Source organism: Pristis pectinata, chromosome 8 (assembly GCF_009764475.1).
Source record: "Pristis pectinata isolate sPriPec2 chromosome 8, sPriPec2.1.pri, whole genome shotgun sequence".
NCBI classification, from domain to species: Eukaryota; Metazoa; Chordata; class Chondrichthyes; order Rhinopristiformes; family Pristidae; genus Pristis; species Pristis pectinata.
The window spans coordinates 77072227-77100061 of NC_067412.1; the positions used below are offsets into that span (position 1 = coordinate 77072227).

General features: G+C 39.0%; 1 protein-coding gene across 3 annotated transcripts; it reads right to left on the reverse strand.

Moving 5' to 3' along the window:
* Positions 1–4220: 4220 nt before the first annotated feature.
* LOC127573262 (serine protease 23) lies at positions 4221–27728 on the reverse strand. Of its 3 annotated transcripts, XM_052021307.1 has the most exons (3): positions 27415–27728; positions 23745–23858; positions 4221–5599 (listed from the first exon to the last, which is right to left on the reverse strand). In XM_052021307.1, the coding sequence occupies exons 2-3, from the start codon at positions 23780–23782 to the stop codon at positions 4468–4470; spliced, it is 1170 nt and encodes a 389-aa protein (XP_051877267.1). In that variant the 5' UTR covers positions 23783–23858; positions 27415–27728; the 3' UTR covers positions 4221–4467. The 3 variants fall into 3 exon arrangements, with proteins under 3 accessions (XP_051877267.1, XP_051877269.1, XP_051877270.1); XM_052021309.1 differs by lacking the exon at positions 23745–23858 and having other exon boundaries at positions 27415–27724; XM_052021310.1 differs by lacking the exons at positions 23745–23858; positions 27415–27728 and adding an exon at positions 27307–27390.
* Between the last annotated feature and the right edge of the window lie 107 nt (positions 27729–27835).

The following is a 27835-nucleotide window of genomic DNA, read 5'->3' on the forward strand; positions in this document are numbered from 1 at the left end:
GTGGCATAGAGCAAAAGGAATGAGTTAATATGTGATTCCTTCTACGGCGAATCTGTCAATTTTGTGCATTAGTATCAGGGCCTTCCACCATCCTTCAAAAATTCCTTGGCTGCTGATATCAGTCATGCCAGCAGCTCTGGTGGGGTTGAGCATACTAGTATTGATCATACCATCGTTTGTCAATAACACCTCTGGAGGTTCCTCTTGAAAATCCCATTAGACATAGTGTGATTCAGCATATGTATAGTGATCAGATACAAAAGTTAGGATTGCATCAACATCTGCAGTTCCCATAATCTTGAGATTAGCCACACTGAGCATGAGGATTGTGATGTCATCTGGTACCAAGGCTTGTAAGGAGGGATTTAAATGTCAAGGAGCTGCATTTTCCACTGTAATCCAGAGGGATAGTGGGAGATTTGATGTTCTTGAAAATTGTGGCATGTCTTCTGAAATTTTAATGTTTCTGTTCATAAATCAGTGTTATATCTAAAAGGATTTTCAAGAGGAATTTCTGGAAGTGTTGTCAAGGATTGAGCAATAGCAATTGGGCTCCCTAACGATTGATTGTTAGCTTCAGTACTTTATAACTACACATTTCCCAGATGAGAAATGAAATATCAAACAAAACTGGTATTGTCCATTACTGATTCAGTCAATTTGCTGTTCTGGACTGCATTCTCCAGTTAAATCCTCAGTAGGAGGTTACAGATTGGATGCATAAATGCCCAGGGAAGTACTGACGTCGTAAATCAGAATCCCCTTACCACGGTCTGTCAGTACTCATGATGCCATGCTTGAATGACAGCATAGGAACTGATCCCATCCATGGGTCTTTGTATGGGGAGGGGGTGGTAGGGATGAACCTGGGGCTAGGAGAAATACTTTCCTTGCCCACAAGGAATGCTCTGAAGACATCTGCCTACTTTGCAAAGCCAATTTTACCTCAATCCCAGACACGCACTGGAAGGCAAGTTAACTCACTATCTAGCAATGTTGTTGAAATAATTAATAGCTGACTTGCCTCCTGGGATTTGGTTGATTTTCCACTTAAGTAAAATACTCGTGGGTAAGGGTGGGTTGAGTGTTTGTATTTTTAAAATATTTACATCTCACCCAGAACGTGAGCTCTTTTTTGTTGTGCTGAAAATTAGCCAGAATTTTAAATAAAAATCATTCTTCCTGGAAAACAAAGGTTTCTTGCCACCAACAATAACAAAGTTCAATGCGATGAAAGTCAAAAGTTTATGCAAAACCCACAGTAGAAAGAATGCTTTTCTTTCAAGGTATGATAAACATCTGGAATAATCTGCTATTCTAGATCAGAAGAACTCTTTATCAGTTGCTTGTTTTGATGATTTTGAATATTGGATTTCGATCTTCAAATGAATGTCTGGTTTTTTGTTTGCTGAGTTTCTTTCTACTTTTGTGAAGTATAAATTCACATGCTGCTCTCACATGATTAAAGCTGTTTTTACTTATTACCTTTCCTTTAATGAAAGCTGCATTTACAATATTTGCTTTCCAAAGTTCCTGTTCTAGAGAGAAATGGAATTTTAAAAGGAAGCTTCTGAAAATACAGATTTGCACACAATTTCAACAAAATAACCTGCACAACAAGAAGTTAAAGGGAAACCAAGTTATGGATCTGAGTCAGTCTGGTTTATAAGTAAACTTTTATCATGCAACTTGCAATACCTTTGAGGCATTATTGTCTTTGTGTCTTTTAGTTTCTAGACAGCAGTAGCAAACTAAGAAACACTTAGTCACAGAAAGAATCTGAAGGCATTCAAACAATACAAAATAATAATTCAATCAGCTCTGTGAAAATTACCAAGCATCACGGTACATGTTGAGCAAAATTTTGGGGATCTGACTTGGTTGAATATTTGAAGCAAGTTTTGAATTGCTCAGCTGCTTCATTTCATTCCAAACAAAACAATTTTAACAAGTTCATGGCAAATCAAGTGACAGTCAAAATATTTGAAGAAAATACTTTCATTAGTAATATTTTTAAATTAGCTGTTTTATAGTGTTGAAAGTAAGTGATTAAACTCACCCATCTCTAAATTGAATTTTCAATATCTCTTAAGTGGAGGTTGTTAATTGGGAATAGGTTTCAGGTGGGCAAGGTTCAACGATGTCAACCTTCCTAACCTTTGTATTACCTTCCATGTGGCATTGTTTCCTCCCACTAGCTGCCTGCTTAAAACTGAGTCTGCTGATCAACTGCTGGCTGGCAAAGATTGGGCAGCCTGATGGCCACCTGCTAGCACTTGACAGGTAGGAGGTATCATTGTCATGGTCTCGAGGTCATCATGGATAGAAGCCTGGGTGGGAAAGGTCTATGTTTTTCTTGGCTGATAAGGAGTTACGTTGGTCTATCTTGGGAAGTGAGTTTATTTGCCGGTGAGTACAATTGTACCTCCTCCTGTAAAGTTTTAGGACCAGAATGGGCACTGGGATCTATATAGAATTTTAGATAAAATATGATACTGTTTTCAAAACAGGAGTTGAGAAACTGCTGAAGAAGTGTACTTTTTAAAATAAAATCCTTGTGATGTCTTGTTAAGTAACTTTACACTGTTTGGTGCTACTGAGTCTCAATGAAAACTATGTGAGTAATCTGGCTCAGCCTGTCATACTATGTTGAACACCAATAATAAACAGTAATAAGTGTGCCCAATTACTGTGATGAGACATAAATTTGAAGTATGTCCAATCCTTGAATGAAGATGAATTAAAAGCAATAGCCTTGTTAGTTTAAGTCTAGTTTTCTCTTTCCTCCTTTCCTCTCTTCTGACTATTTACCACAACATAGGGATTGATCAAAAGAAAAGTCGCTTGTTATTGCAGCACCTATGTGGTGTGGCACAGATTGATGAGCAGTGAGTCCTATTCATCATGTTTTGCAGGTCTCAGCCTTGCCTCTGTAGGGAAAGTGAGAAGGGAATTCAGATCATGGATCTCTGTGGTTCTCCTCCAAATTGTGAGTGAGCAGTATTGGAATGGATCTCTATTTCTCTAGGCATTGTACAGTGAGGGTTCAGCCCGTTCTGAATCTTGCATTTGAATTTACACGTGGGGAAATTAGAGCAGCAATGGACTGAAGTCGCCTCTATACAGCTCCTTAACTGCATCTGCTCAGTATCAGTAAGAATTCCTGGGATCAGGCTAGCTAACAAAATAGCTCTGCCCCTACATCATCAGTGGTGCAAGTTGGTAGCCAATTAAGTAAAGTCACAGTGAACCACTGCTGTTAGAAAATTTGGCAAGATAATAAAAATAGTCTTTTCAATAATGCTACTCTTCCCAACAGCAGATATCTCCCACAATTTGCTGCTGCAAGGAATCTAGCCTTTTACAGATCTGATGGGCCCTGTATGTGATAGTAAGGGCCTGTTTCTTGGTGTACAGTAAGCCTTGGGGTAGCAAGTAGGAATGCTGAAAATTTCTGCGTAGCATCGGTCTGCTATTGCTGCCCCTTTCCATGATTTTTAGTGTTTCAAAAGAGTCAATGCTGGAATCATCCCTTTTCTTCCTCCCCACAGGTACTTTAACCTTGTAGATTTTTGGTGTTTCCATTTCCCTCTGTTATTAATTCATCTTGCATTGCCTAAAGTACTCTGGGTTTGGACACTGCAACAATAAATACTATCAAAGCAGCTCTTAAACGTGGATGGGGGCTTTGATCAAACTGGAGGAAAAAGTACCTGCATCAAAGGCAATAAAATTAACTTTGTGTATTTGGCTCTTGTTACACCATAGAACAGTAGGTGGAAGATGGCAACTTTTTAAGCAAAATGGCAGGCAAAAAAGGCATGGCTTAACAAATGACATTGGGGAAAATGGTCTTGGGAGTGATTTCTAAATGTATATTTTTTTTTCCCACTGATTTTCCTTTTCTCCATCTCTTTGTGATTTACTTCACAAAGTCTATGCAAATTAGAGAGAGAACTATTCTCTGTAACCAGAAAAGAAAGCAACTTCAGCCATTAGGTTTTCCAGGACTTGGGTTGCTATTAATTACTATCTTTAACCAGAGTAAAACCCCTTTACTTGGTGACCCTGGAAATTGTTTTAAATTAAAACTCATTACTAACAAATGTTTGAATTTTAAAATGAATTCCACTTGATTCATAATTTTACTACTGAACATCAATTTTCAATTAATTGCTATGATCAACTGGAAAAAAAAAGTGAGAACTTGACTGTGGCTCTTCCTCTATCCCAAGATGTTTACTTTTAAACTTGGCAACCTTAAACTGGACATACCAAGACTTGATGTAAAATTCCCCAACCTCAACTGTAACCTCCATCTCTGAGAAATGCCTTTAGGGTAGGCCCAACCTTCTGTGATCTTGTATAACACTTCTTTAACAAACCAATGTGTAGGGAATGAAATTTTGTATTGACTGTTTGAAATGGAAGGGGCATCTTGCTTTTCCTTGTGATATTTTAAGGGTTTCAATTGGAATGACATTCGTTGTAATTCCCTTTGATCCAGTAGCAGATCTGTGCATACTTCAGTGGTGTGATGCGGACTGCCACGTTGTAATCTTGCTGCACCCCATTGAGATCCACCCACTGGTGGCCTGAAAATATTCCAACAATTTTCCTTTCCCAGTTGTGTTTCTCTGGCAACCACAACTTAGCATACACACCAGAACCACTGGAACCTGGCTGGGCATCACAGTGCTGGTAAATGAGATGAGGCGTCTCATTGATGATTGGGCAAAATCGATACACCAGTTGCCCAGGCCTGTCGCTGTCAAATCCAGAAAAGTGAATTCTATTGCCAGCCACTTGGGCTGGAGATGGCATTACTGTAAGCTCCATGTATGGCTTGTCATGAGGCCTCTTCAGTTCCAGCAGAGCATAGTCATAGTCCATACTGAGTTGGTTCTGAGAACGTATCCAGCCCCTTGGAACCTGTGTGCGTTTGACACGTGACCACCTTGTCAAGAATTTTGGTGGATGCTTTGAATCTTTTGGCAACTGGGTTTTGAGATTCTCTGTTAAAAACCCAACCTTTAACTTTTTTGCTCCTTTGACATAATCCTTCCCATCGTGGATGCAGTGGGCTGCAGTTAACACGTGTCTCTCTGATACCAGGATGCCTGTGCAACCAGTGGAGATTTTCACTGTTGTAGAAAATGGAAAATTGAGCAGGAAATTTTTTCCACGAATATCAAATCTGCCGTCCACCCCAAAAATCTGCCGCTTGCGCCGTGATCGGCGTGAGGTGTACTTTTCTGAGAGCAGGGAGTCGGAGTCAAAGCCAGAGATGTCCACCCTGGTAAGGGTTCGAGTGCCATTGGTGTAAACTGTTTCAAAAGAGAGATTTTCCTTCAAATCCTCTAAGGTTGGGTGAGCTTCTCTCCACAGGCACTCTGCATTGCAGTGGGTCATCAGCTCCAGTCTGGCTTTGGCAGAAAATCGTGGTTTGCCTAGCTTCACTGTTTCTTGGGGAAGGAACACTGGTATCTTCTGCTTGTTCAAGGTCGTATTCGAGTGTGTGTTAGATACCCGGGACTGGTTGGCAAAATACAGAATAACCAGTAGGATCTTTAATTGGCCCATTGTGAAAACTGGTGTCCTGCTCAAATAGAAGAAATATAGTTCTTGTCAATAATGACAATGAAAACATTTTTGCATTTAAGAAAATCAAAGGATCACAGGTTACAGTAAAGAAGAAGGCAGACTTACTCAAGGGTCCTTTAATAACACAAGGTGTCTATATGTTATTAGACTACTTACAAGTAGATAATCAATTTTGTGAAGCAGGGGAAAAACAACTGATCTCTTATCACAAATCAGGTCCAAGAATTTGTACATATTGCAACCATGGAAGCAGGTTGAAGACTTTTGTAATGATTATGGTTATGTTATCAATCAAATGGATTAACTACACACAATCATTCCATGTACTACATAACACAAATTGTATAACTAAAGTTTAGCACACTATTTCACATTTAGCCACAGTTCAAAAAGATTTCACCACAAATAGTTGGCATAGTACTTTTAACAATTTACTGTACAACTTTTCTGTTAAAATAGGTTGCTGGTATTTAATGATTATTCTATGTTGTAATACTCTGCAAACTGCCACTGAGATCACTATAGAAACGTGTTTGCAATAGAAATTACCATTTAGTTTAATTATGCTTCACTGGTTTTCGTGAAGCTTAACGATCATGGAGTCATAGAGCACTACAGCACAGAAACAGGCCCTTCGGCCCATCTAGTCCATACTGACCTGGTCTTCTGTCTAGTCCCATCTACCTGCACCTGGACCAAATCCCTCCCATCCATGTACCTATTCAAACTTCTCTTAAATGCTACAGTTGAACCTGCATCTATCACTTCTGCTGGCAGCTCATTCCACACTCGCACCACCCTCTGAATGAAGATGTTTCCCCTCAGATTCCCCTTAAATATTTCACCTTTCACCCTAAACCTATGTCCTCTAGTTCTAGTCTTACCCAGCCTGGGGGGGGGAGGGAGCCTGCACGCATTCACCCTATCTACACCCCTCATAATTTTGTTTATCTCTATAAGATCTCCCCTCTTTTTCCTGTACTCTGGGGAATAAAGTACGAACCTATTCAACCTTTCCCTACAACTCAGGTCCTCAAGTCCCAGCAACGTTCTTGTAAATTTACTCTGCAATCGGTCAAGCTTAGAGATATCTTTCCTGTAGGTAGGTGTCCAGAACTGCACACAATACTCTAAATTCGGCCCCACCAACATCTTGTACAACTTCAACATAACATTCCAACTCCTGTACTCAGTGACCTGATTTATGAAAGCCAATGTGCTAAAAGCTCCCTTTATGAACCTATCTGCCTGTGATACCACTTTCAAGGAATTATGGATCTGTATTCCAAGGTCCCTTTGTTCTACTGCACACCTCAGCTCTACCATTCAGTGTGTAAGTACTACCCTAGTTTGTCCTCCCAAAGTGCAACACCTTACAGTTGTCTGCATTAAATTCTATCTGCCATTTTTCAGCCCATTTTCCTAATTGGTCAATATCACACTGCAAGCCTTTGATAGCCTTCCTTGCTGTCCACTATGGCCCCAATCTTGGTATCATCCAGTTTACCACATTATCATCTAAATCATTAATATTGATGATAAACAACAACGGACCCAGTGCTATTCCCTGCAGCACACCACTAGTCACAGGCCTCCAGTCAGAGAGACAACCATTTACTACCACGCTCTGGCTTCTCCCACCAAGCCAATGTTGAATCCAATTGACCACTTCATCCTGAATGCCAAGCGACTTAACCTTCTGGGCCAGCCTCCCATGCGGGACTTTGTCAAAAGCCTTGCTAAAGTCTATGCAGACAATGTCCACTGCCTTTCCTTTATCAACCTTCTTGGTAACCTCCTCAAAAAAAAACTCTAAGATTGGTTAGACATGACCTATCACATACACAGCCATGTTGACTATCCCTAATCAGACCCTATCTATCCAAATACTTGTATATCCTGTCCCTTAGAATGCTTTCCAATAACTTACCCATGACTGATGTCAAGCTCACTGGCCTATAATTTCCTGACTTATTCTTAGAGCCTTTCTTAAACAATGGAACAACATCCTCCAGTCATTCGGCACCTCACCCGTGGCTAAGGATGTTTTAAATATTTCTGCCAGGGCCCCTGCAATTTCTGTGCTAGCCTCCCACAAGGTCCGAGGGGACACCTTGTCAGGCCCTGGGGATTTATCCACCTTAATTTGCCTCAATACAGCCAGCACCTCCTCTTATGTAATCCAGATATGGTCCATGACCTCACTACTCTTTTGCCTCAGTTCTATAACATCTCAAAGTAAAAATATTTTTTAATGGATTCTCTTGGTTTATCTTGCTCTTTGAGATTTCGTATGTTTACTGCCTTTTTGTTGCTTAAAAAAACTCAACTAATGTAGATTTTTAAGTTGGCAAGAAAATGCTCTGTTGGTGTAAACTGGTCATCAGGAAAATGTGAAAAGAAATTTGGAATTTTGTCATAAAATGAATTGTGTAAATGAACATTTGATAGGTTCATAGCTTTTCTTTGTCTCGCATTTAATGGCGGTCTTGATTCATTTGTTTGAATGGGACCAATGCACTAGCGAGCAGAATTGGTTTTCAATGGTCTCCCAGACTGGACTTTGAATCAGAGACAAAACCAATCTATAGTCACCTGTAATATGTTTGCTTTCCTGTAGGTGGGAGTAAAGTTCTGGGAGAAAAGCTGAAACTACATTCGGCAAAATGAAATATTTTCCTGTTTATGAAGCCTAATTATTTTTGCCTGCAGGCACTTGACTGTTGCTTCTAAGAGATTAGAGTGAAATTAAACTTCATATTTTTGTGGAGTCTGACCAAGCAAACATTCTTTGTAACTAACAGAACCAATGGAGAAACTTAAACATTTATTTTGCTCATTACTCCCTGTTGTCTTAAATGGCTGTCCATAGCCAAAATAGTGGCAAATGCATAGACTAAGTATAGGAATTTATTTATTTTCTTAAAGCAAATTATGGAACAGCAGTGAGATCTTTGCCAACACTTTCATTGGCTGCTGTACCACTGCATGGGTCCTAACACACCAATAGGATGGTTAGTCAGGCCAAAGACACTGACAAAGAGGTGCAATTTCCAGACTTTTTCAGGTGGGTGTTGTGGGATCACTTGGTGTGCAGACTGACGATGAGAAAATTGGAGGAAGCTTGCAGAACAGCAACCACTATGGAGATGCCTTTAAGATAAGTGAGAGTTTCACTCGGACTGAGGTACAAGCAAGAAATAAGCCCACAGAAATAGTACTGGTGCCATGGTTGTCTTCTTCCCAGCTGAAGCACGTGACCACAACAAGTGTGTTTGCAGGGAAACTAATAGGTCGTGTCAGTGCAAAAGGTGGGAAGGCCTACAAGTCACTTGGGTGCAAAAGGTAGGAGGCCTTGCCATGGACATTAAGGGAGTCAACCTGCCTCAGACCACCTGTTTGAAGTCACCCAGTGTCGCAGGGTAGGGTACATTCTATGGGGGTGCATGTGCCTGAAGAAAGTAACCACAAGCAAAGACGGTAATCCTCATTGCCTCAGACGCATGGGGTGAAGGATTGACATTTTCCTGGTGGCCATCGTATACATGGTAGAATCACCTAATGAGGAGTGGAAATAGTTCATATTGCACACCTGAGGATGATAAAGATAATGTCAACTTATTGGTCAAGGAATTACCTACACGTGCACATCAGGAATGTGGCACGTTGGCCTGTTCTAGGCCAGACTGTGTATTTAAAATATCTCAAACACTTTCTGCTAAGATGAAGCAAGCCAGTTTGAGCACATATGCAAAAGAGACGCCTTGAGTTGTAGAGGGGGTGAACAGTTGGTGGCCAGTTGTCTATTTAGTTACGGCCCCTTGGTGTGCATCAGCCATCATGAGCATAAATTGTGTAGAATCACTTGGCTTGAAGAACTTTTTTTTAAAAAGGCGATTGTAGCAAATAGGAGGCAGAGATCCAGGAGCCAGTCATGCTTTGGGTTTCACTGGCCCGCCCAAAGTGAGTACTGGTCAGGTGAGCTTGAGGGCCACCTAGAAATCTCCAGCAAGTGGACCCTGGCAGGTCAGGGTCACAAGTTCCAGATCCAACAAAATGGTTATGAGACACGGCTATTTTACAGCCCTGAGAGAAGGTACAACCCTGGATGTGAATATTGGTAGCTCACACCATGAGGGCAGGTGTACACTGAAACCATTGTGGATAGAGTACAAGGACAGTCTATCTGATGAAGAATGTGGAACTTGGACTGAAAGAAAAGTTAAGTAGTTAAGTATAAGAGTTTACCAGAAGAAGATAAAGCAGCATTTTGGCCAGAATATAGATGTTGCATGCCAGAAAGGTCAGGAAAGTAATCAATGCAATCATAAAGCCAAGTGTCATGATAAAATTGCTTAAAAGGGAATGTGATATTCCAAATGTGACTTTACAATAAGAATAGTCTATAGCAATAAAGAATATACATTTATTGACATTGGGAACATTGAGAAAATCCTTTGAGAGCTAGAGATTTGCAGTGTTGACTGTTCAGGTGTTTGTCAGTGAGAGCTGGGCAAATGTATTTTACCACAGGCAGCAAGTGAAATAGGTCACGTACATCAGAATTGCAATGAGATACTAGGGAAGGAGCTGTCGTTTACAGAGGCACTTGCGGAGGCCACCATGAAGTTGAGAAATGGACCTGTAAAGCATTTGTGAGAATTAAGCCAGGATTGTGTTCCTAAAGAGGAAGGTTTGTTGAATTGACTGAGTGAAAGATGATCCATTATGAGAAGTTTGAGTCCAAGGCATCACTTGGACAGTGATTTGTCTTCTTCAGGACAATATGATTAGTCAAACTTTGATGGCAAGCAGTTCAGAGGAAGACTGATCTGTTTGAATGAAATAAGGGTGCCAAGTCGTCATTTTCTTCTGGCAATCTCTTAGTGTTGAGGATGACTCACTCCCACTCAAGTCCTCTGAGTGTTGTGGTGGCTGAAGAGGCTGACTCTGCCACAAGCAGAGTGGGCATTTGGTAGGGTGGGTGTGTGGAACACAGCTTGAGATTTTGTTTAAACTTGGCTTCTACGTGCTCTCAGTGAATGGACTCAAGGTTTTCGATGCCATCTGAAATGCTTGTCTTCCGTTTTGAGCTGGTGGGCCAAGGATTTCCATTAGTTGGCGGGGATATTAGGCTTTTTTTGAGGAGACTTTGAAAACATCCTTGAATCGTTACCTCTGTCCATAATGACAATTTCCTGCTGTGACAGACCTTGGAATGCTGTAAGAGTCCAGAAAATGGGACTGATGGATTGGGAGAGGTTGCTGTCCCACCAGTGGATTTGTGGGATAAATGAACCAGTGACAGCAACCTCTTTGGGTGGGGGCAGGTTGCTGCCTCCTATGCACTTGGTTCCAGGTTTGAGGTCTTGATCTTTAAATGCTTTTCCTCAGGCAGTGAAGATGATGAGTTTCATCTTTGCTGAGAGGTGGCTTCTGAGTTGTGCAAAGTGGTCCATATTTTCTAGGGGCTTATTGTGGGTCCTTTTAGTGAAGAGATGCTGTTACACAGCAGAGGCAGGTTGGTAAAGGACCTTTATTTTCTGGATGTTTAGTGTAAGCCCCATTCTTTTGTGTGGTTCAATGGACGAGTTGATGATGATCTTCAGAGTGTGCATACATAACTGTCGCCTATATACTGCAGCTTTGATGACCGAGCTTGGAAAGGCCATGGCTCTGGATTGGAGGTGACATCAGTCTCAGTTTCTATCTGTCCTGTGAATTAGCTCAACTCCAGCAGGAAGCTTGTTGGAGGTGAGGCATAGCATTGCGGCAAAAAAATAAGTCTGAGAAAATCTTGCTTGACAACAGTTTGGACTGATACTGGGTTGGTTAAGACAAACATTTACATGCTGTCATGGAGGAGATATAGGAAGGAGGCAAATTTCCTAAGGGCATTCAGCTTTCAGAAAGACATTCCATAGTCAATTAACAAAGTCAAAGATTTCTGTAAGGTTAAAAAAAACTGTTTACTTGTTGCTCCTTCCTTGCATGGTGAGGGCCAAGCCCACTGTGTCTTTAAATGGAGGAATCTACTGTGCAATTTAGGAAGGAACTCTTCAGCCACTGGCAGACAACAGAGAAATCCCTCTGTAATTACTGCGATCCAATTTGTCTCCATTGTTAAAGATGGTCAAAATTACAGCATCCTTGAGATCCCCAGGAATGTCCTCCTCCTCCTCCTCCCAGGTGCAAATAGTTTGATTTGGGATGGCATCGAGGACATTCATGTTGAGGACACAGTCATGGGTAAAGATTTCTTCAAGGTGTCCCTTTCAGCGAGTCCTGACTTCCTTGATATTTTTGCCTCCATTCTTGAATTTGGTGGGGTGGGTCCTTGGGTGTTTGAACCTTGACAACACTGAAGAATCCACCCATGTTATGGTTATCAGTGTGTTGCTGGACAGCCTTTAGGTATGTGTTGCAGTTTCCTAGTCAAGAATGCCTTGCATTTGCAGTTAATTAGCTCCTGGACATCCTGGTAAGTCTTGTCAAACCACTCGGTGTTTTCTGGCAGAGAATCCAAGAGTCTCTTTATAATGCATACACCATGAATACTCTACAGCTCCCGTTGTTTGGGGTTATCAGGATGTGTGAGAAGGGTAATCTTTGCAGGGTCCTCATGACCATCAACAGTTATTTTGTTGCAGCAGCTTTTATTGTTGCCACCATTGTTCTGAGGGCAGGCTGTTTGAGTTATAGAGTCATAGAGCACTACAGCACAGAAACAGGCCCTTTGGCCCATCCAGTCCATGCCAACCTGATCTTCTGCCTAGTCCCATCTACCTGCACCTGGACCATATCCCTCCAAACCCCTCCTATCCATGTACCTATCCAAACTTCTCAAGTGTTGCAATTGAACCCACATCTACCACTTCTGCTGGCAGCTCGTTCCACACTCACACCACCCTCTGAGTGAAGAAGTTTCCCCTCAGGTTCCCAAAAGAGGTGGGGGAATGGCACTGTTGATCAGAGATAGTGTCACGGCTACGGAAAAGGTGGACGTTGTGGAGGGATTGCCTACAGAGTCTCTGTGGGTGGAGGTTAGGAACAGGAAGGGGTCGATAACTTTACTGGGTGTTTTTTATAGGCTGCCCAATAGTGACAGGGTTATTGAGGAGCAGATAGGGAAGCAGATCCTAGAAAGGTGTGAGAATAACAGAGTTGTTGTGATGGGGGATTTTAGTTTCCCAAACATCAACTGGCATCTCCAGACAGTGAGGGGTTTAGATGGGGTGGAGTTTGTTAGGTGTGTCAGGAAGGGTTCTTGACACAGTACGTAGATAGACCTACAAGAGGAGAGGCTGTGCTTGACTTGATATTGGAACTGAACCTGGTCAGGTGTCAGATCTCTCAGTGGGTGAACATTTTGGTGATAGTGATCATCATTTCATCTCATCCTGAAAAGGCCACAGATGAGGTGACCCTGGTATAAAGTGACTATTGTTGGATTTTCTGATCAAGGTGTCCCTTCAGTAGAATGGCTCACACTTTGTGAAGGTACATCCTGATCCTTGTCACAATTCCAATTGCAGTGTTCCTGCATTAAGAAGGCTCTTTGTTCTTTGGAAGCTTGTCTTGGAACAGTATGGGATATTGTCCCAGAGGAAGAAAATGCAGTTGCTGAGTAACTTGAAGAATGAATAACATGGTTGTTGTTGGGTCTTTTGCTGCTGTTAATTGCTGGAAGGTAGACATTCCAATTGGATTGCTGATCTGCTGTTAGGTCCTGCATTGTTAACATTTGACAGACCATTGATAAACTGACTGTGTGGGATCTGGATGAGTTCTTGACGGAATCTGGATTGGGGGATTTGTATATATATAAAAAAACTAAGCAGCCTTCTTAAAAGACAGTAAATCTACAAACAAAAACACTTCAGGCTGCACATAAATAGAAAGATGTTGCAGTGTCTGAGAGGTGGTGCTGGAGGGGGAACTGAGGGTGATGTTGTTACTGTCTGTTCAAATTCATGTGCATGCTGGTTGCCAATATCCTGGGGAGAAACACTCTGTGTCTAACTACCTGCTGATTATGGAGATTATGTTAGTTTTGGATGATCATTAGCAAGTAGAAAGTTCTGTAATTGTGTGTGGTCAGCTGCTGGGAAGTGAGGCAGCCTCTCTTTAATGCAATCTAATATAAGTAAAGAGAATTTCCCATTGGGAGGCCTTTGTAGTATTGTTGTCTTTTTAAAAGGAAGCTTCATCAGAGGGTTTGACACAAATCCTTCTGACTAATTAAGTGGAAAAGAAAGGAAACAGAGAAAGATGATTTGCTGATGGCATCAAGATGCTAATACCAGTCTTGCTATAGGGCTGTCTAAATACTCTTCTGGAAAAAGTACATACCAGCGTCCTTTAATACCCATTTTCCAGGGATGGGCAGATATGAGTGCCAAATTGGCAGAACCACATGGAAAGTTTGCTTGGACATCTGAATCATGTACTTTTGGTATAATTAATTGCAAGCTATCAAGCAATGCTATTGGCTTTGCAAAACCTGATCAAAAATGTTACATTGGGAATGAAGTAGATGGAAAATTTGTGTTACAAATTCTCCCCCTATTTTTCTAATTATTGATTCTTGCATTATTAATCACACACAACCAATGAAAGGATTAATTGTATTTTAAATATGCCTCCAGTAGAGTCACTCTTGCTTCACCAGGATGAAATAACTGTCTTCCACGCAAGCGAACATGTGTGGACAGTTGACGTGAATGGGATAAATTAATGCCAGTGGTTTTGAATTGTGGCAAATGTTGTCCTGTGGTCGTTGGCCACAGAGAACTGGTTTCTCATCACTCATATTTTTGAGACTTAGAGTCATCAGAAACAAATACATGGATAATCTTCATCTCATCAATCAGAGGGTAGAATTGGAACCATATCAAAGTGATAAAACATCATTTGTTTTATTGACTTGAAACATCCATTTTTTTCTAAGTATGTGGGAAAAGTTCACTTTCTAGTTTCCATCCTTTAATGTTCACACAGTATTTGATCTTGCCATACGTTTTGAAATTTGCATGGTTGAAAGACTGCTCTTGAGCTTGGGAGGGTGTATAGTGCACTGGAAATAATTTGTCGGTTCTTCACTTCTCTGGATGGTTTTACTGTGACTAGTTAAGGAATTCTATCTGGCCGATTGTCAGCACAATGGTGTGAGAGATAAGTTGCTATGGTTGTGTTCTCCTTCCTCTGGAAAAAATATTATTAAATCTCTTTTATCTGGCATATACAGATGGGCTATTGTCCATTAATTATTCCAGTAAGTAAAACAAGTTGGGAAGGAGCAAAGAATAATCCTTTAAATGGGAGACACTGCATCACAGTGTCTCACATTTAAAATTTTTAAATTTTTACACATTTAAACACCATTTAAATCTGTACTGCATCAGCGTTCCAGTAAGAAAACTTTGGAATAGATCATACTGGCAAAGTTAGAAACTTGGCTACAGTCCGAAACCAAATCAATCTTTGAATTCAACAGATTAATTATGGAATGTTTCCCTTTGATTAGCTTTGCAATAAGAACGAGATTAGTATTTTATAATGGGGGAATTTTTTAATTTGATGAAGTTGTAGCATGGAACTGGGATTAGACAGTGATATGAATAATGCTTGTTAACAGGATGGGTTTTTCAGCTGGATGATGAACATAGAACTGTAAAAAAAAAAGTCTATGGGGTTAACCATAAAATGCTAGGTAAATTTTAGCATTGGCAAAACTCCCCCACAGTTGAAGCAAATGTCTGTTGTACTGGGAATGGCTTTGCTGCCTGTTGAAGATCTCAAAGGATTACAACATTAGGAGAACCAATGGTAAGCATGCTTTCCTGTGATCTTTCCACACAGTGTGCATTCAGTGCTATTGGACATAGTGGTAATGATGTTTGGCCATCTGCTTCATTTTCTTCCGCTACTTCATTTATCTTTACTTCAAATGATTTGGAAAACAAAATTTACATATACCTTTTGTTCTGTGCTCTCAATAAATTACGACTGTTAATAAACCCTTGCTGACCATTTCTAGTAACTCAGAAGTGTGTAGATGGGGGAGAGAAGGATAGCGGACCAGTTAACATGGGTCACTGCCATCTTCTTAGATGCATGATCTGTTTCTTGCATTCAGTTCTACATCTACATTTGTATCCAACATCACAAAAGCAGTAATACAACAATACAGTCCATTATATCATGAAAGCCATGCTTCCATGAAGTACTCTAAGATCCCTGAAAGCTACTTGCATTTCTAGAAAGTAGCTAAGTTTTATTGAACACAATCCCTCTTCATCTGTAGTCATTTCTTTCCAGTGATTTATGTTCCAAACAATTTCCTCCCTGTCTATGTAGATGCTTCCGCCACATAACCAGTGAAATTTGTGCCCACGTATTTTGCAAAAATGCTTCTGGCGCTGTGCATTCAGGAGGACCCAGTTAATGGTTCTATTCTAGTTATGAAAAAGGAATGAGAGTCTAATTTCTTGGGCCTTAGTGTTGGAGGTTAAAGAAAAATGCCCTTTCTGTAAACCTGGTGGAATCACACTTAGGCAAAAACAGGCTAGGTTCAGACTGAAGTGCCTTCTCCTCGGGAAAAGTCCAAGCCTGGCTATTGACTGGCTGACATCTTGAGGTAAGAACATTTATGAAGATAAGCAAAGACATAGAAAAATATTTTATTACTGTTATAATGTAATCATGAATTGATTTTGATCCCTTAATCAACTTGGTGAGGAAGCAAGGTTTTTTTTACAAAGTGATTTAATTCACTTGGTTAGCATTTAAGAGATTATTTACTCGGCTTAAGGACTTGGGAGATGTAAAGTCATAGTGGTCCAATGATCTAGATTTTGAAGTTAGCACTCTCTGCTGAGTTCAAAGAAATCAACACACAAAGATCTTGTGATATCTGTGATATTGCACTCCCCTCACCAGCCCCCTTCCTAAGTCGTTTGGTACCAGGCACCAGTCCATGGAATCCAGTAACTGTAATGGGATAAACTAGCTGAGCAGGTAAATTCAAGAAGAATTTTCATCGACAGCAAACCAGGGAGGAAAAAGAATGATTTTTATTTAAAAATTGAACATTTTCCACAACTCTAAATACTGATTTTAAATTTACAGGTAAGTTTAAGATAGAAACAGAAATATCATAAGCCTTAAAATTTATAAAATTATTTTTAAATCGCTTGTATTTTATAATATTTACCTAGGAAATGTAATCATATGCTTAAATTTATTTAGTAGCTAGAGCATTTGCTAAGCATTAACTATGGCTCACTGTGCCATTAAAATGTCACTTGCACGTCATGCAAAAAAAATGCAGCATTGCATCTCATACTACAGCAAGATGAATTGGTAAGTGTTTGAAGCTCTTGTTAATTCATTGACTTTCCTTGACTGTGGCAGAGAAGGCCGCAAAACAGGAGGAGCTCTTAATCACTGATAGCAATTGTTTAATTATTCATGTGTAGAACCCCTGAAGTTGCTGTTAATTTCACAAAGTAATGTTATCAAATGCTGACTGTTTTGCTTTTATTATAATTAAAAGAATTAGGCAAATAGTACTGGTGTAACTGCAGTAATACAAATTGGCACAGTCAGTTTCCATTATAACTTGGGACACCAGAAGTTATCATTTTAAAATAACTTGATTAGAGTGACAAAGAAAACAAGTATGCACAAATGGAACATTGTAAATCAGTGAGTGTATGCTCAAAAATGCCTTTTGACAAAATTAAGGCTATTTCAATTGTTGTTAATTAATACATCTGACTTGGTTTAACGGCACAGTAGCTTAGCGGTTAGCACGACGCTATTACAGCGCCAGCGATCGGGGTTCGATTCCCGTCACTGTCTGTAAGAAGTTTGTACGTTCTCCCGTGTCTGCGTGGGTTTCATCCGGGTGCTCCGGTTTCCTCCCACATTCGAAAGACGTACGGATAGGTTAATTTGGGGGTTTAAAATGGGCGGCGCGGACTCGTTGGGCCGAAAGGGCCTGTTACCACGCTGTAAATAAAATTTAAAAAATTTAATTTAAATTTTATACTAAGATATTAAATGAAATATCAAAGCACAGAAGGAAAATAAAGTATTCCTCATCAATAATTGAGTGAAAAGTTAGGAATGGTTTTAAACATTCCTTCTGAAACACCAGTTTAAAATAATCTTCAATGGAAGCAAGCTGCATGGAAGAGATTATCTTTTCTCAGTCTAGTATTTATGTTCCTGCATTTGAAACTAGGGAAGGAATAGTGTAACTATGTAAAAGGAGTAAATGAGATGGAAATACAATATGGAAATGGCCTTTTGGGAGGAAATAAAGTCCATAAAGGACAGTTAACATGAATCCAGAAAGTTGTGTGAGAATAAGCAATTAAACTTGCAACTCAACAACTTACTTGCTTGAGTTATTCCACACCAAGCCTGGCCCCTACACCTTAAGGTCTTTGAAGGCGTAGGGACTGGGATTGTTGAGGAACACCTCAAATCTGTATCTTAAAAATGAAAGCATTCTAAGTACTTTTTCTTCATTTCCCTCTGTCAGGAAAAAAATTAACCCCCTCTCTGTTATTTGGATTTGAGTCTAGTGTTGGTCCCTTTTAAAAGATTCATAATATCTGAATGTGTTTATGGATAAATTAGGCATCTGTATTGCACTTTATAACAATCCTGAAATTATTCTGTGGGAGGATATACACTTACTGCACACTCCAGTTTTATATGAAAACTAAGAATTAAACAATGCTTTGCCAAAAACCTAAAAGTTAATTCTTAAGTTAAAACAGGCATCATAGATTTTCTGAAATATTCACTATTATTAAGCTGTTGTAACAGCTATTTTTAAATTCATAAATGCATAGAGTAAATCCTGCCACAATACTCTTATTGCTTTTTGCCCCAAGTAACTTAATTATTGTCCTGAGCAACAGCCCTTTCTTACTAAGTTTAACAAAACCGGTTTTTTTTTGTTTATAGAAATAGTGATAGTGTTTCTTGTAAAGTATTTTCTTAATTAAATCACCACAGGACAGCATTAAGGCATTCATCAGGTTTGCTCCACTTTGTGTTTGTCTATGGGTAAACATTCACACTAAGTAATATTTTATTGATTTTCATTGCAGAGGACAAATTATTGGAAAGACGTCATTTTAACCTATTATGTTGGTCATCTGAATTACTTCAAATTATCAGGGCTTTTTTTTCAATTCAGAGAATTTCATCTGCCTTCATGTTCTTTCCTCCTTTATCACGCCACTACTTTTTGAATGTATATTCCTTCCTTCACTTAACAATATATTCTTCATCTGTCTTTGCTTCCTGGTTTATTGTTCCTTGTTCTTTTCTCTACCTTTTATTTTCTCCTTCTCTCTTTTGTCCAATATTCCATACTTATGTCCTTGTGCTTCTCTTTTGTCTCCCTTCATGACTTCCATAATCTTTGATTCATATTTTCTCTGGTCCATCTCCACATTTGAATAATGTAACATTGGTATTCAAATCACTGATTATATTAATCGCCTAATATGACTGACTAACTCCACGAAAGCCACAGCTGTTGTAAAATAATACTACCCACCTACAAATGCCGGCAGAGAATGAAATTCTGATACAACGGTTATTTGTTTGTCTTTAATTTGTCAACTGGAGTAAAATCAAAAATAATAAGCCTCTCAGTTTTCATACAAAGACAACTTAATTGGAATCTTATCCTTTTTCAATTTCTAACAAACGTATAAAGAAACACTTAAATTATTATACAGCTTGAAATATATCTTATTTCAAAGCCCAGATTTTATTTTAGCTTCTATATGATCCAACAAAATTAATCTTAGAAATCTTTCTGAACTTTTAATTACATTTTAAGTGGATTTTTTTGTGCAACGAATAGAAATTGCTAATCGATTTTGTTTTAAGGAAGGAAAAAAAAGTGCGAAGGAAATGAAAGGCAAGACTTTGTGTAAGGAGCTGTAAAATGGTACTTAATTGGATTGTTTTTTTTACAAAAGGCCATCACAGGATTCCTGGGCTGTGTCGCTTCATAATTTTATGATTCTGCACTGTGTGTGAATGTGTGACTTTCTTTCCAAGATCAGTTCTACCACTGCAGAGTTGCCCTCAATAGTTATCTATTTTTTACTTTTAGTTTATTAGATAAACTTTGCTATCTTACCAGTTGGATTGAAATGATATTAAGAAAAAAGTACAAATTTTGCCAAGAAGCTTACTATTAGGAACTGGATTTGAATCCACTTTTGCTAGAGGGAGTGTTGAGGGAATTTTATTTTCCATCTATTTCATTGGATAACACTGGGTTTGGTTGATGTGGCATTTTGGAGCTTTGTGTAATAGCTAATTCATGCTAATTTGATCTGGCTGTGATTAATGCTGATATGTTTGGAATTTTCTACCTCTGAGCTACGGATGATTAGCTGTTGAGTATATTTAAGACTGAGATCAATAAGTTTTTGAGCATCAGGGAAATCAAAGGATTTGAGAATCAGATTTAAAAAGTTAAGTTGAAATTGATCAATAATCATCTTACTGTAAAGTGAAGTTGGCTCCACAGAAAATGAGCTCATGAAATTGTTACCATCAATGCATACTGATGGTTGTCCAAATGTCAGTGGAATTGAACTGTTTTGAACCATCTGGTCATGCAGTCTGATTTTGTAGTCCCATCATAGTTACGTTGGGTGCTTTCTGAACTAAACATTGCCAGCTGGGATAAAGAGAACTCTAGTTTTATTTTCTGTTTTTGGTTCAGTATATTAGCATGGTACCAAGGAAATTCTACAGTGCCAGAGTGTGGTCTTTCATATGAGATATTAAATAGAGGTCCCTTCTGCAATAGTAATATTCCATGACACTTGAAGAAGAACAGGGAAACTTTTTACGTCCCAGTATTTTTTCTTCAAAAAGATACCAAAATATTTCTGATATGCATAAATCCATAATTGTGGCTCTGCACTATTCATTCTTGCAGTTGCTAGGGTTGTAAAACTTCTCTCACTGTTCAGTCTAAGCCGTACTTTAGCATGTTCTTGTATATCCCAGGCCTCTAAGTAACATGCTGTGATATACACCATACTAATTATAACATGTTCTGATTGGTACAACATACTTACCCATAGTATACATTATATTGGACGTAAAAGTAACATCTTACTGTGATAAGTATTTTCTTTTCTATATTCCCCACTCCTTGCCCAAATGCACTAATTATGTAAGCCAAGTTTCACAGGTATTGATGGCCCTCCAGAACTCACCTGTGGCAATTTGTCAAGTACAAAATTACATAGATCATATACAAGTCTAACTGGTGAATAGTTCAGCTAACGCCAAAGGAATCATCACCCATCCCTGTCCACCTGTCACTTGATAGTCGTACCCTCCTTTTCTTTGTAGCAATTGAGTGGAAACTCAGTCAGATTTATGCCCATCTGAAACCGTGGTTTGCAAAGGTCAATTGATTTACCCAGTGTCAATCTAGTAAGTTGTCTAAGTGCTTACCTGATTCTTTGATTAGTTTATAAGGTTTGGGTTTGTGCTAGATAAATTGTGTGCATTATGAGTCATACTACCAAACCCAAAAAAGGACCTGGAAGAAATTCTAAATATCCTTCGAGTCAAATGCTTGCATCGGAATGATTTGTCATATTGTAATGATTATACATATCACAAATATGTAACCAACTATTTTTTCTTCTCATGGAAACTTGTGGTTAAGAAAAAATTCCACAGAAGTTAAACTCCTTCTTCAAATCAATTGCTCAAAATTTAGTTTATTATAAGAAAATTTGTAGTTCTGTTTCTCTCATTTCTCATATCTTCCACGGTCAGGCATGTGGCTAAGTAGTTATATAGCTGACTTTTGACAAGCTGATATTGTTGCCCTGATGTACATTTCCCAACGTATCTTGAGGCAGGAGGGACAGACAAACTGCTGTTGCTACTCTCCTACAGGAACAGAACTGAAGAGTACAGTTGTCCTGGAACTTTGAGCATTAGTTATCATCTCACTACCTGTGCCATGTATCATCATTCTCTCATGACATTACAGAGAACATAGAACAGTACAGCACAATACAGGCCCTTTAGCCCATGATGTTGTGCCGACCTTTAAACTTCACTTAAGACTATCTAACCCCTTCCTCCCACGTATCCCTCTATTTTAAATTCCTCCATATGCTTATCTAGTAACCTCTTGAATTTGACCAATGTACCTGCCTCCACCACCGCCCCCGGCAGTGCATTCCATGCCCCAACCACTCTCTGGGTAAACTAGCAGTTAGCAGAACAAATCTTAACGCAGCCAGTTTTAATTAAAAATTGCCATTTGATCCATGAAGCCTATGTCAGCGTGACTGTCACTTCCGGAGGTTTTCACTCTAATTCTGAATCCATATTCTTTTATCATGCCCTTTAATATGATTTCAGTTCCTGCCTTAGTTGTATCAATTAGTCATAGTAATGCAACCCATACGTTAATAATCTATTGTGCAGAAAATTCCTTTCATGATCCCCATTATGTTTCCAAGCTATTCCTCACTTTTAAAGCCCAGTATTTATCACCTCAAACTATCTCATGGTTTTGAATATCTGCATTTTATCTTTTCATCTGATTCTAAAATATTGTTTTAGCCACACAAATGGATACCCCATATAGGGGAGTGTGTGAAGAGCAATGGGCAGAATATAAATCAGGAAATTACAGGTGTAAGTGTAATGATTTTATAACTCTTCAAAATTCCTTCACTCAAAAAAAAATGTATGAACATATGAAATAGAAGCAGGAGAAGGCCGTTTGGACTCTCATGTCTACTCCACCATTCAAACCAACCTTTTACCTCAGTGCCACTTTCTTATACTTATTCCATTTCCCTTGATTCCCTTAATATCTAAAAATCTATCGGTCTCTGTCTTGAGTATATCAATAATGATTCACTGCCCTTTGGGTAAAGAAATTTCTTAACAAAAGCCCTCCCATAGGAATTCACAGTTAAGTGTATTCAGGGAATACTCTAACTTTGAAAGAGGGGAGCATTTGATGAAATCTTGAAAGGGATGTAGATGGAGAACCTTCTATTGTATGCCTGAATTCCAGGGGAGCTAGTAAGTCATTTTCCTGTCCTTGATATTCTTAAACTGATATCTTGTGAGCTGTCTGGCAAGGGCTTCAGTCTCAACAAAGGCTATACGATATCAATATCACATATGTGCAAACAAAAGGTTTTTTTTTACTTCATTGTTTTCTATCCTTTGGAGAATTGATTCTCTGTATGACTTCTACCCCTTGGGTTATGCTTGGCTCGACGATTAGCATGGTGGATGGATAAATGATGATGACTGTTCTCATTGTTGTGCCTGAGGTTTTAAAACCTACTGATGAACAGAAGCAGCTTTATCTTTTATGTAACCTGTAGCTTCCCTGAAAGTACTTGGCAGGCTAGCACAAACCTAGCATCACCCTCCTTTTACCATGTGTAATAGCCAAACTAAAGGTTTGATAGGATTAAAGAGATGTGTGCTAGAGAATCTTGAAAGCAGGGTGGGTGGGGGAACAGAGGATTACAAAACCAACAATGTTTCAAGTTAATGCTCTTTCATTAAAACAGGTTGTAACACAGGGTTATTGACTTTAATTCGGTTTCTCTCTCCATAAATACTGACTGACCTGCTGGGTGTTTGTCACTGTAAAGGGCAGGTAGTCATTCAGTCAACCATGATTTCATGTTAGTAATTTGACCAGAAGTTGATAACGCATATCTAGTCAGCTGTTACAACTTAGAGGCAGGTGATGCAAATGCATTGTGCATTGCATTTAATATTATGTCTTACTCTCTAAATGTCAGTGTGCCTAATATGCTCAAGTTTCAGGGTAATAATGAAGTTATGCAACATAAGATAATTGTAAACCAATCACTTTCTTAAAAAAAAAGTTGCAGGAGAATTGTTGCCCAGCAAGATGTGTAGTAATGTAGGGGTAGAGGTGGGAGGGGGACTGAGGAGCTAGAATGAGTTACCCACACATAACACATAATGTGTTCTTGTTATGACCAACATTTTACTACTGATTCATCAGCACAGGGAGAATAGTTGATAGTAATGAAATTTCCTTGTCCAGATCTGACCTGAAGTCATGAGGCTTCATGGACTCTAACATCAGCATAGAGTTGCACCTATCCTGACAATATTCCTAGTTGTCCCAGCTCTGGCGGGTGTATCCTGCTGGTGGAAGTAGATACCTGGAGGTGGCAATGGAAGAGTCAACAATGTCAGTTCTGTGACCGTGACTGTATTAAGCTGTTCTTTGAATAGACAGTGGGACAGTTCTCCTTACTTTGGTAACAGTCTCAAGAGTGTAGGAAGCAATAATCTGCAGGGTCCACTGGCCCAGATGTGTTGTTGTGTCCTGCTTTAATATCCAGCTCGAATCCAATGGGCTGTTGGGTTTGTTTGATATATTGCTTTTTAATGGATTGAGGACCATTTCAAGAGCAATTAAGAATCAATCATAATTGAGTACACAAAGATCAGGCTGGCGAGGGCAGCATATGTATTGTATTAGTAAACTTTGAGGTTCTTCTGACATTTTGATATTTCAGGATGACTTTTCCAAATACCATTCCAGATTTTATATCTGAATTTACATTCTCATATTTCCACAGTAAAATTTGAATTAGATAATTAACTCCAGCATCTGAATTACTAATTCAACAGGATGGCCTGAATGCTATCATAACCAAAGGGCATTAACAAAGCAGCCCTGTCCCAGAAGTTACAAATTATATCACAAAACCCCGATTTTCATATTGAAATGGCCAGTGGCTGAAATGGGAAGTTTTGATTGACCAACGGTCAGCTCTATTCAAGGTGGCAGTAGCTGGAGTCTTGGTTCAAATAGGGTAGCAAGGATTATTACATGAGGGCAACTTTAAAGTAGACCCAATACTTTGAACCATTCATCCTGAAAACTCTACTTGGTACACTTACTGTTTAAAGGTTTTTATGGCAAATAAAATCTTGGGTTTCAACAAGATAAAATAAATTAAATTCCCTATTGGAATATTTCCATTTTTTCTGGTTCTACATGTAGTTTTGATACCACTTTTGGCATTTCTCTATTAACTTTATGTTAACATGACAATAATGGTGCTGTAACTTACAGTCCAATTTGCCATCCAAGAATACATGTAGAGACACAAGAGACTGTAGACGCTGTAATCTGGAACAAAAAAACAAACTGCTCTTGGAACTCAGCGGTTCAGGCAGCATCTGTGGAGGCAGAGGGATGGTCAACATTCCTCTGCCTCCGCAAGGATCTCGACCTGAAACGCAACCATCCCTCTGCCTCCACAGATGCTGCCTCACCCACTGAGTTCCTCAAGCAGTTCATTTTTTGCTGGAGAATATTCGCAATAGCATTGTCACATTGAAATATATTTGATGCTTAAAGGGATTCTACCTGTGTTGAAATTACCTAGTTGCTATGCTGACAAATAACAGGTGCAGGTTTATATTTAAGCTGGAGGATCTCATTGGAGAGTAGGCTCTATCTCACCAGGAGAGAGGAAGTAAATTGGAAAGAGTTGTCTCTAGGCTGCAATTGTTCACCTCCAAACAGCTGTTCAGAACAGAACTCTGGCACAGGTCATCCACCTGCATTCTCAGCTGCAGTTAGCATGTGGTGTAGAGAAACCAGAGACTAGGGAAAAAATAGAGGAAATAATACTTGTAAAGATTAACAATTGATGTCTCAGCAAGTCAAAGCACCACCGGATACTGAGTAATATTATACAGAAATGCTTTCTGTCTGTCTTTAGTCTCCACTGAATTAGTTGATCTTGGTTGAAGGAGCACTAGGAAGCTATGAGCTGAGCTCAATGTCCCTGAGCTAAGAAGAGGTCAACCTGGGTTCTCACTCCAGATCACTTTCAAGTGGCTCTGGCTGAATAGTGCATGTTTGTGGGTGTTGGATGAGAATAAAAACAGTCTTAACTCTGTTGAATTCCGTAACCAATAGCTCACCATTGCTTATTATTTGGGCTTGTACACGAAGGATGGAAATTTAGACATGGTAACATTTGCTGTTGGCATCTGTGAAATCCTACTCAGAAAAGTTTCATTTTCTGTAAGAGGGGAGAATAATGAACGGGAGATAAAATTAGGAACCTCACCCTTGCGTCCCCACCCACCCCCATTCTCACTGACAAGAAGTGAAGAGAGAATGAACACATGGATAGTATGAACTTGCAGTTGCTGCCAACATGGCTACACTACACACTGAAATCTTCAGGATATTCTGTTACTAAAATGGACCAGAAACTTGAAATTCCCCAACACAGAAACTTCTTCCTGTCAAGCCCCACAATGAATCAACAGTGCTCCTTTAATTTGAAGAGCTGCCTCTTCATGAACAAGGGGGCAGCAAACTTCTTAATGGGAAGAGGAAGAGTCAGTTACTGTTTGTCAGTTTTGGCACAATGATGTCAAACTGAAAAATAATCATTCCAAATAATCAACAAAAAAAGTTTACTAAGCAGTTTTCTTCAATGAGAAAATTGATCTGTTTCTATTTCTTTTAGTCATGCATAAAGAAATAATAGCAGCATTGAGTATAACCTAATCAGACAAGATGTATCAATCAATTCTCTTGTATACTAAAGTGCATCTTAAGTTAAACAGAAAAGCTGGGAAATGTAAATCAATATCATTTTAGTTTGTACTCAACACTGGAATTTGTGATAATGTTTTGAAGAAATTAATTCATTGTTTTTCAGATGCAGACGTGCATTTGCTTTTTCAGAATTTTTTTTTTAATCTGAGAAGGTAGAACTTTCAGGGAAACAAAAAAGAAAGAAAGCCTCCTATAGTATTGATTCATAAGTAAAAGAATGAAAGTAAGAAACACCAAACCTGCACACTTCATGGAGAGTAATGCTTATTGGCATGAACTGCAAGCAAGACAACATTCATTGCAAGCACAAATGTTATCTGGAGATTAAGTCAAACACAGCAATTCACTTTGCATTCATTCATATTGTGTGGATTTTGACGGATCAAATCTCTTATTCTCTTGTATTGTTCCAAATTCAAATGGATCACTGTGTCAAATTCCTAATCAAACAGTTAAAGTGAAATACAAGTATTATCCTAGTACTCAATTGTCAATCAGTTCTTCCGTTTAAATAACTCTGTGAAACATGTTTGACCCACATGGTATCACATCTGGAGCCAGCAATACAATTGAGATTAGTCATTTTTATGTTTAGAAAGTGTTTATTCCTCTCCAATCCATATTTTCCTTGATTTTCTAATCTCTATGCAATCTAGAAACTTCAGGATAAACAAGTTTAGCATTTACCTTCTCTACATTTTTAATTATCGCTAGTGCCTTACACAATGGACCACGATCTTCTCAAGTGGAAAAAAGGATAATTTTGCCTTAATTAATGGTTTCATTTCATCATAACTTAATTAGCATTTGCCAGGAACAAAAAGTGAGGGTTTCTCCCTCAACTTTTATATTCATCTGAATTCTATTGTCATTTTCTTTTTAGTAAACAGTCTTTGTTCTCAGAATTCAGCTGTGTTAAACATTAGCAACAGATGTTACAATCAAGTGACTGATCCATATTTTGATCTTAAATGCACACAGTGTATTCAACAGTACAATAAATCAAAATTCCTTACCTCAACCCTGAAGGAAACAGAATCACTGTTTTTTGTTTAACTCCAGTTTGTATGTGATAAGATTTAAACTCAAATCAATTTCCAGTACAATAAATCAAAATTCCTTACCTCAACCCTGAAAGAAACAGAATCACTGTTTTTTGTTTAACTCCAGTTTGTGTGTGATAAGATTTAAACTCAAATCAATTTCCATTTCAGAAATCAGTTGCCTCCTGTCTTTCTCTGTTGCGTTAAGCTAATATTGCTTGCAGTGCAGACATCCAGCAAAGACCTCTGCCTCTGGGGTTAGATTTGGCGTCCTGTGCCAGATCCAGACTGTTGGAATCTCTCTCTTTCTATGCTCGTGAACTCCAGCTATGTTTGAATACTTGTTCCTTGCTGGCTGTGTGGGAGTTTGCATTTTAAATCACAGTTTCCCTAAGATGGGTTTGAAAGGTTTCCCCTATGGTCCTAGTGCCCTAAATTTCTGTTCTGAATTACAAATACAGCTTCAACTATGGATGCTTCATTCCACATTGTTACAGTCATC

Coding starts and splice junctions, on each gene's coding strand:
- LOC127573262 (XM_052021307.1), bottom strand. CDS start 23,782: ATGCTGATGTTAGAGTCCATGAAGCCTCATGACTTCAG. Junction 5,600..23,744: donor ATGAAGCCTCATGACTTCAG/GTCAGATCTGGA, acceptor CTATTTGAGCAG/GACACCAGTTTTCACAATGG.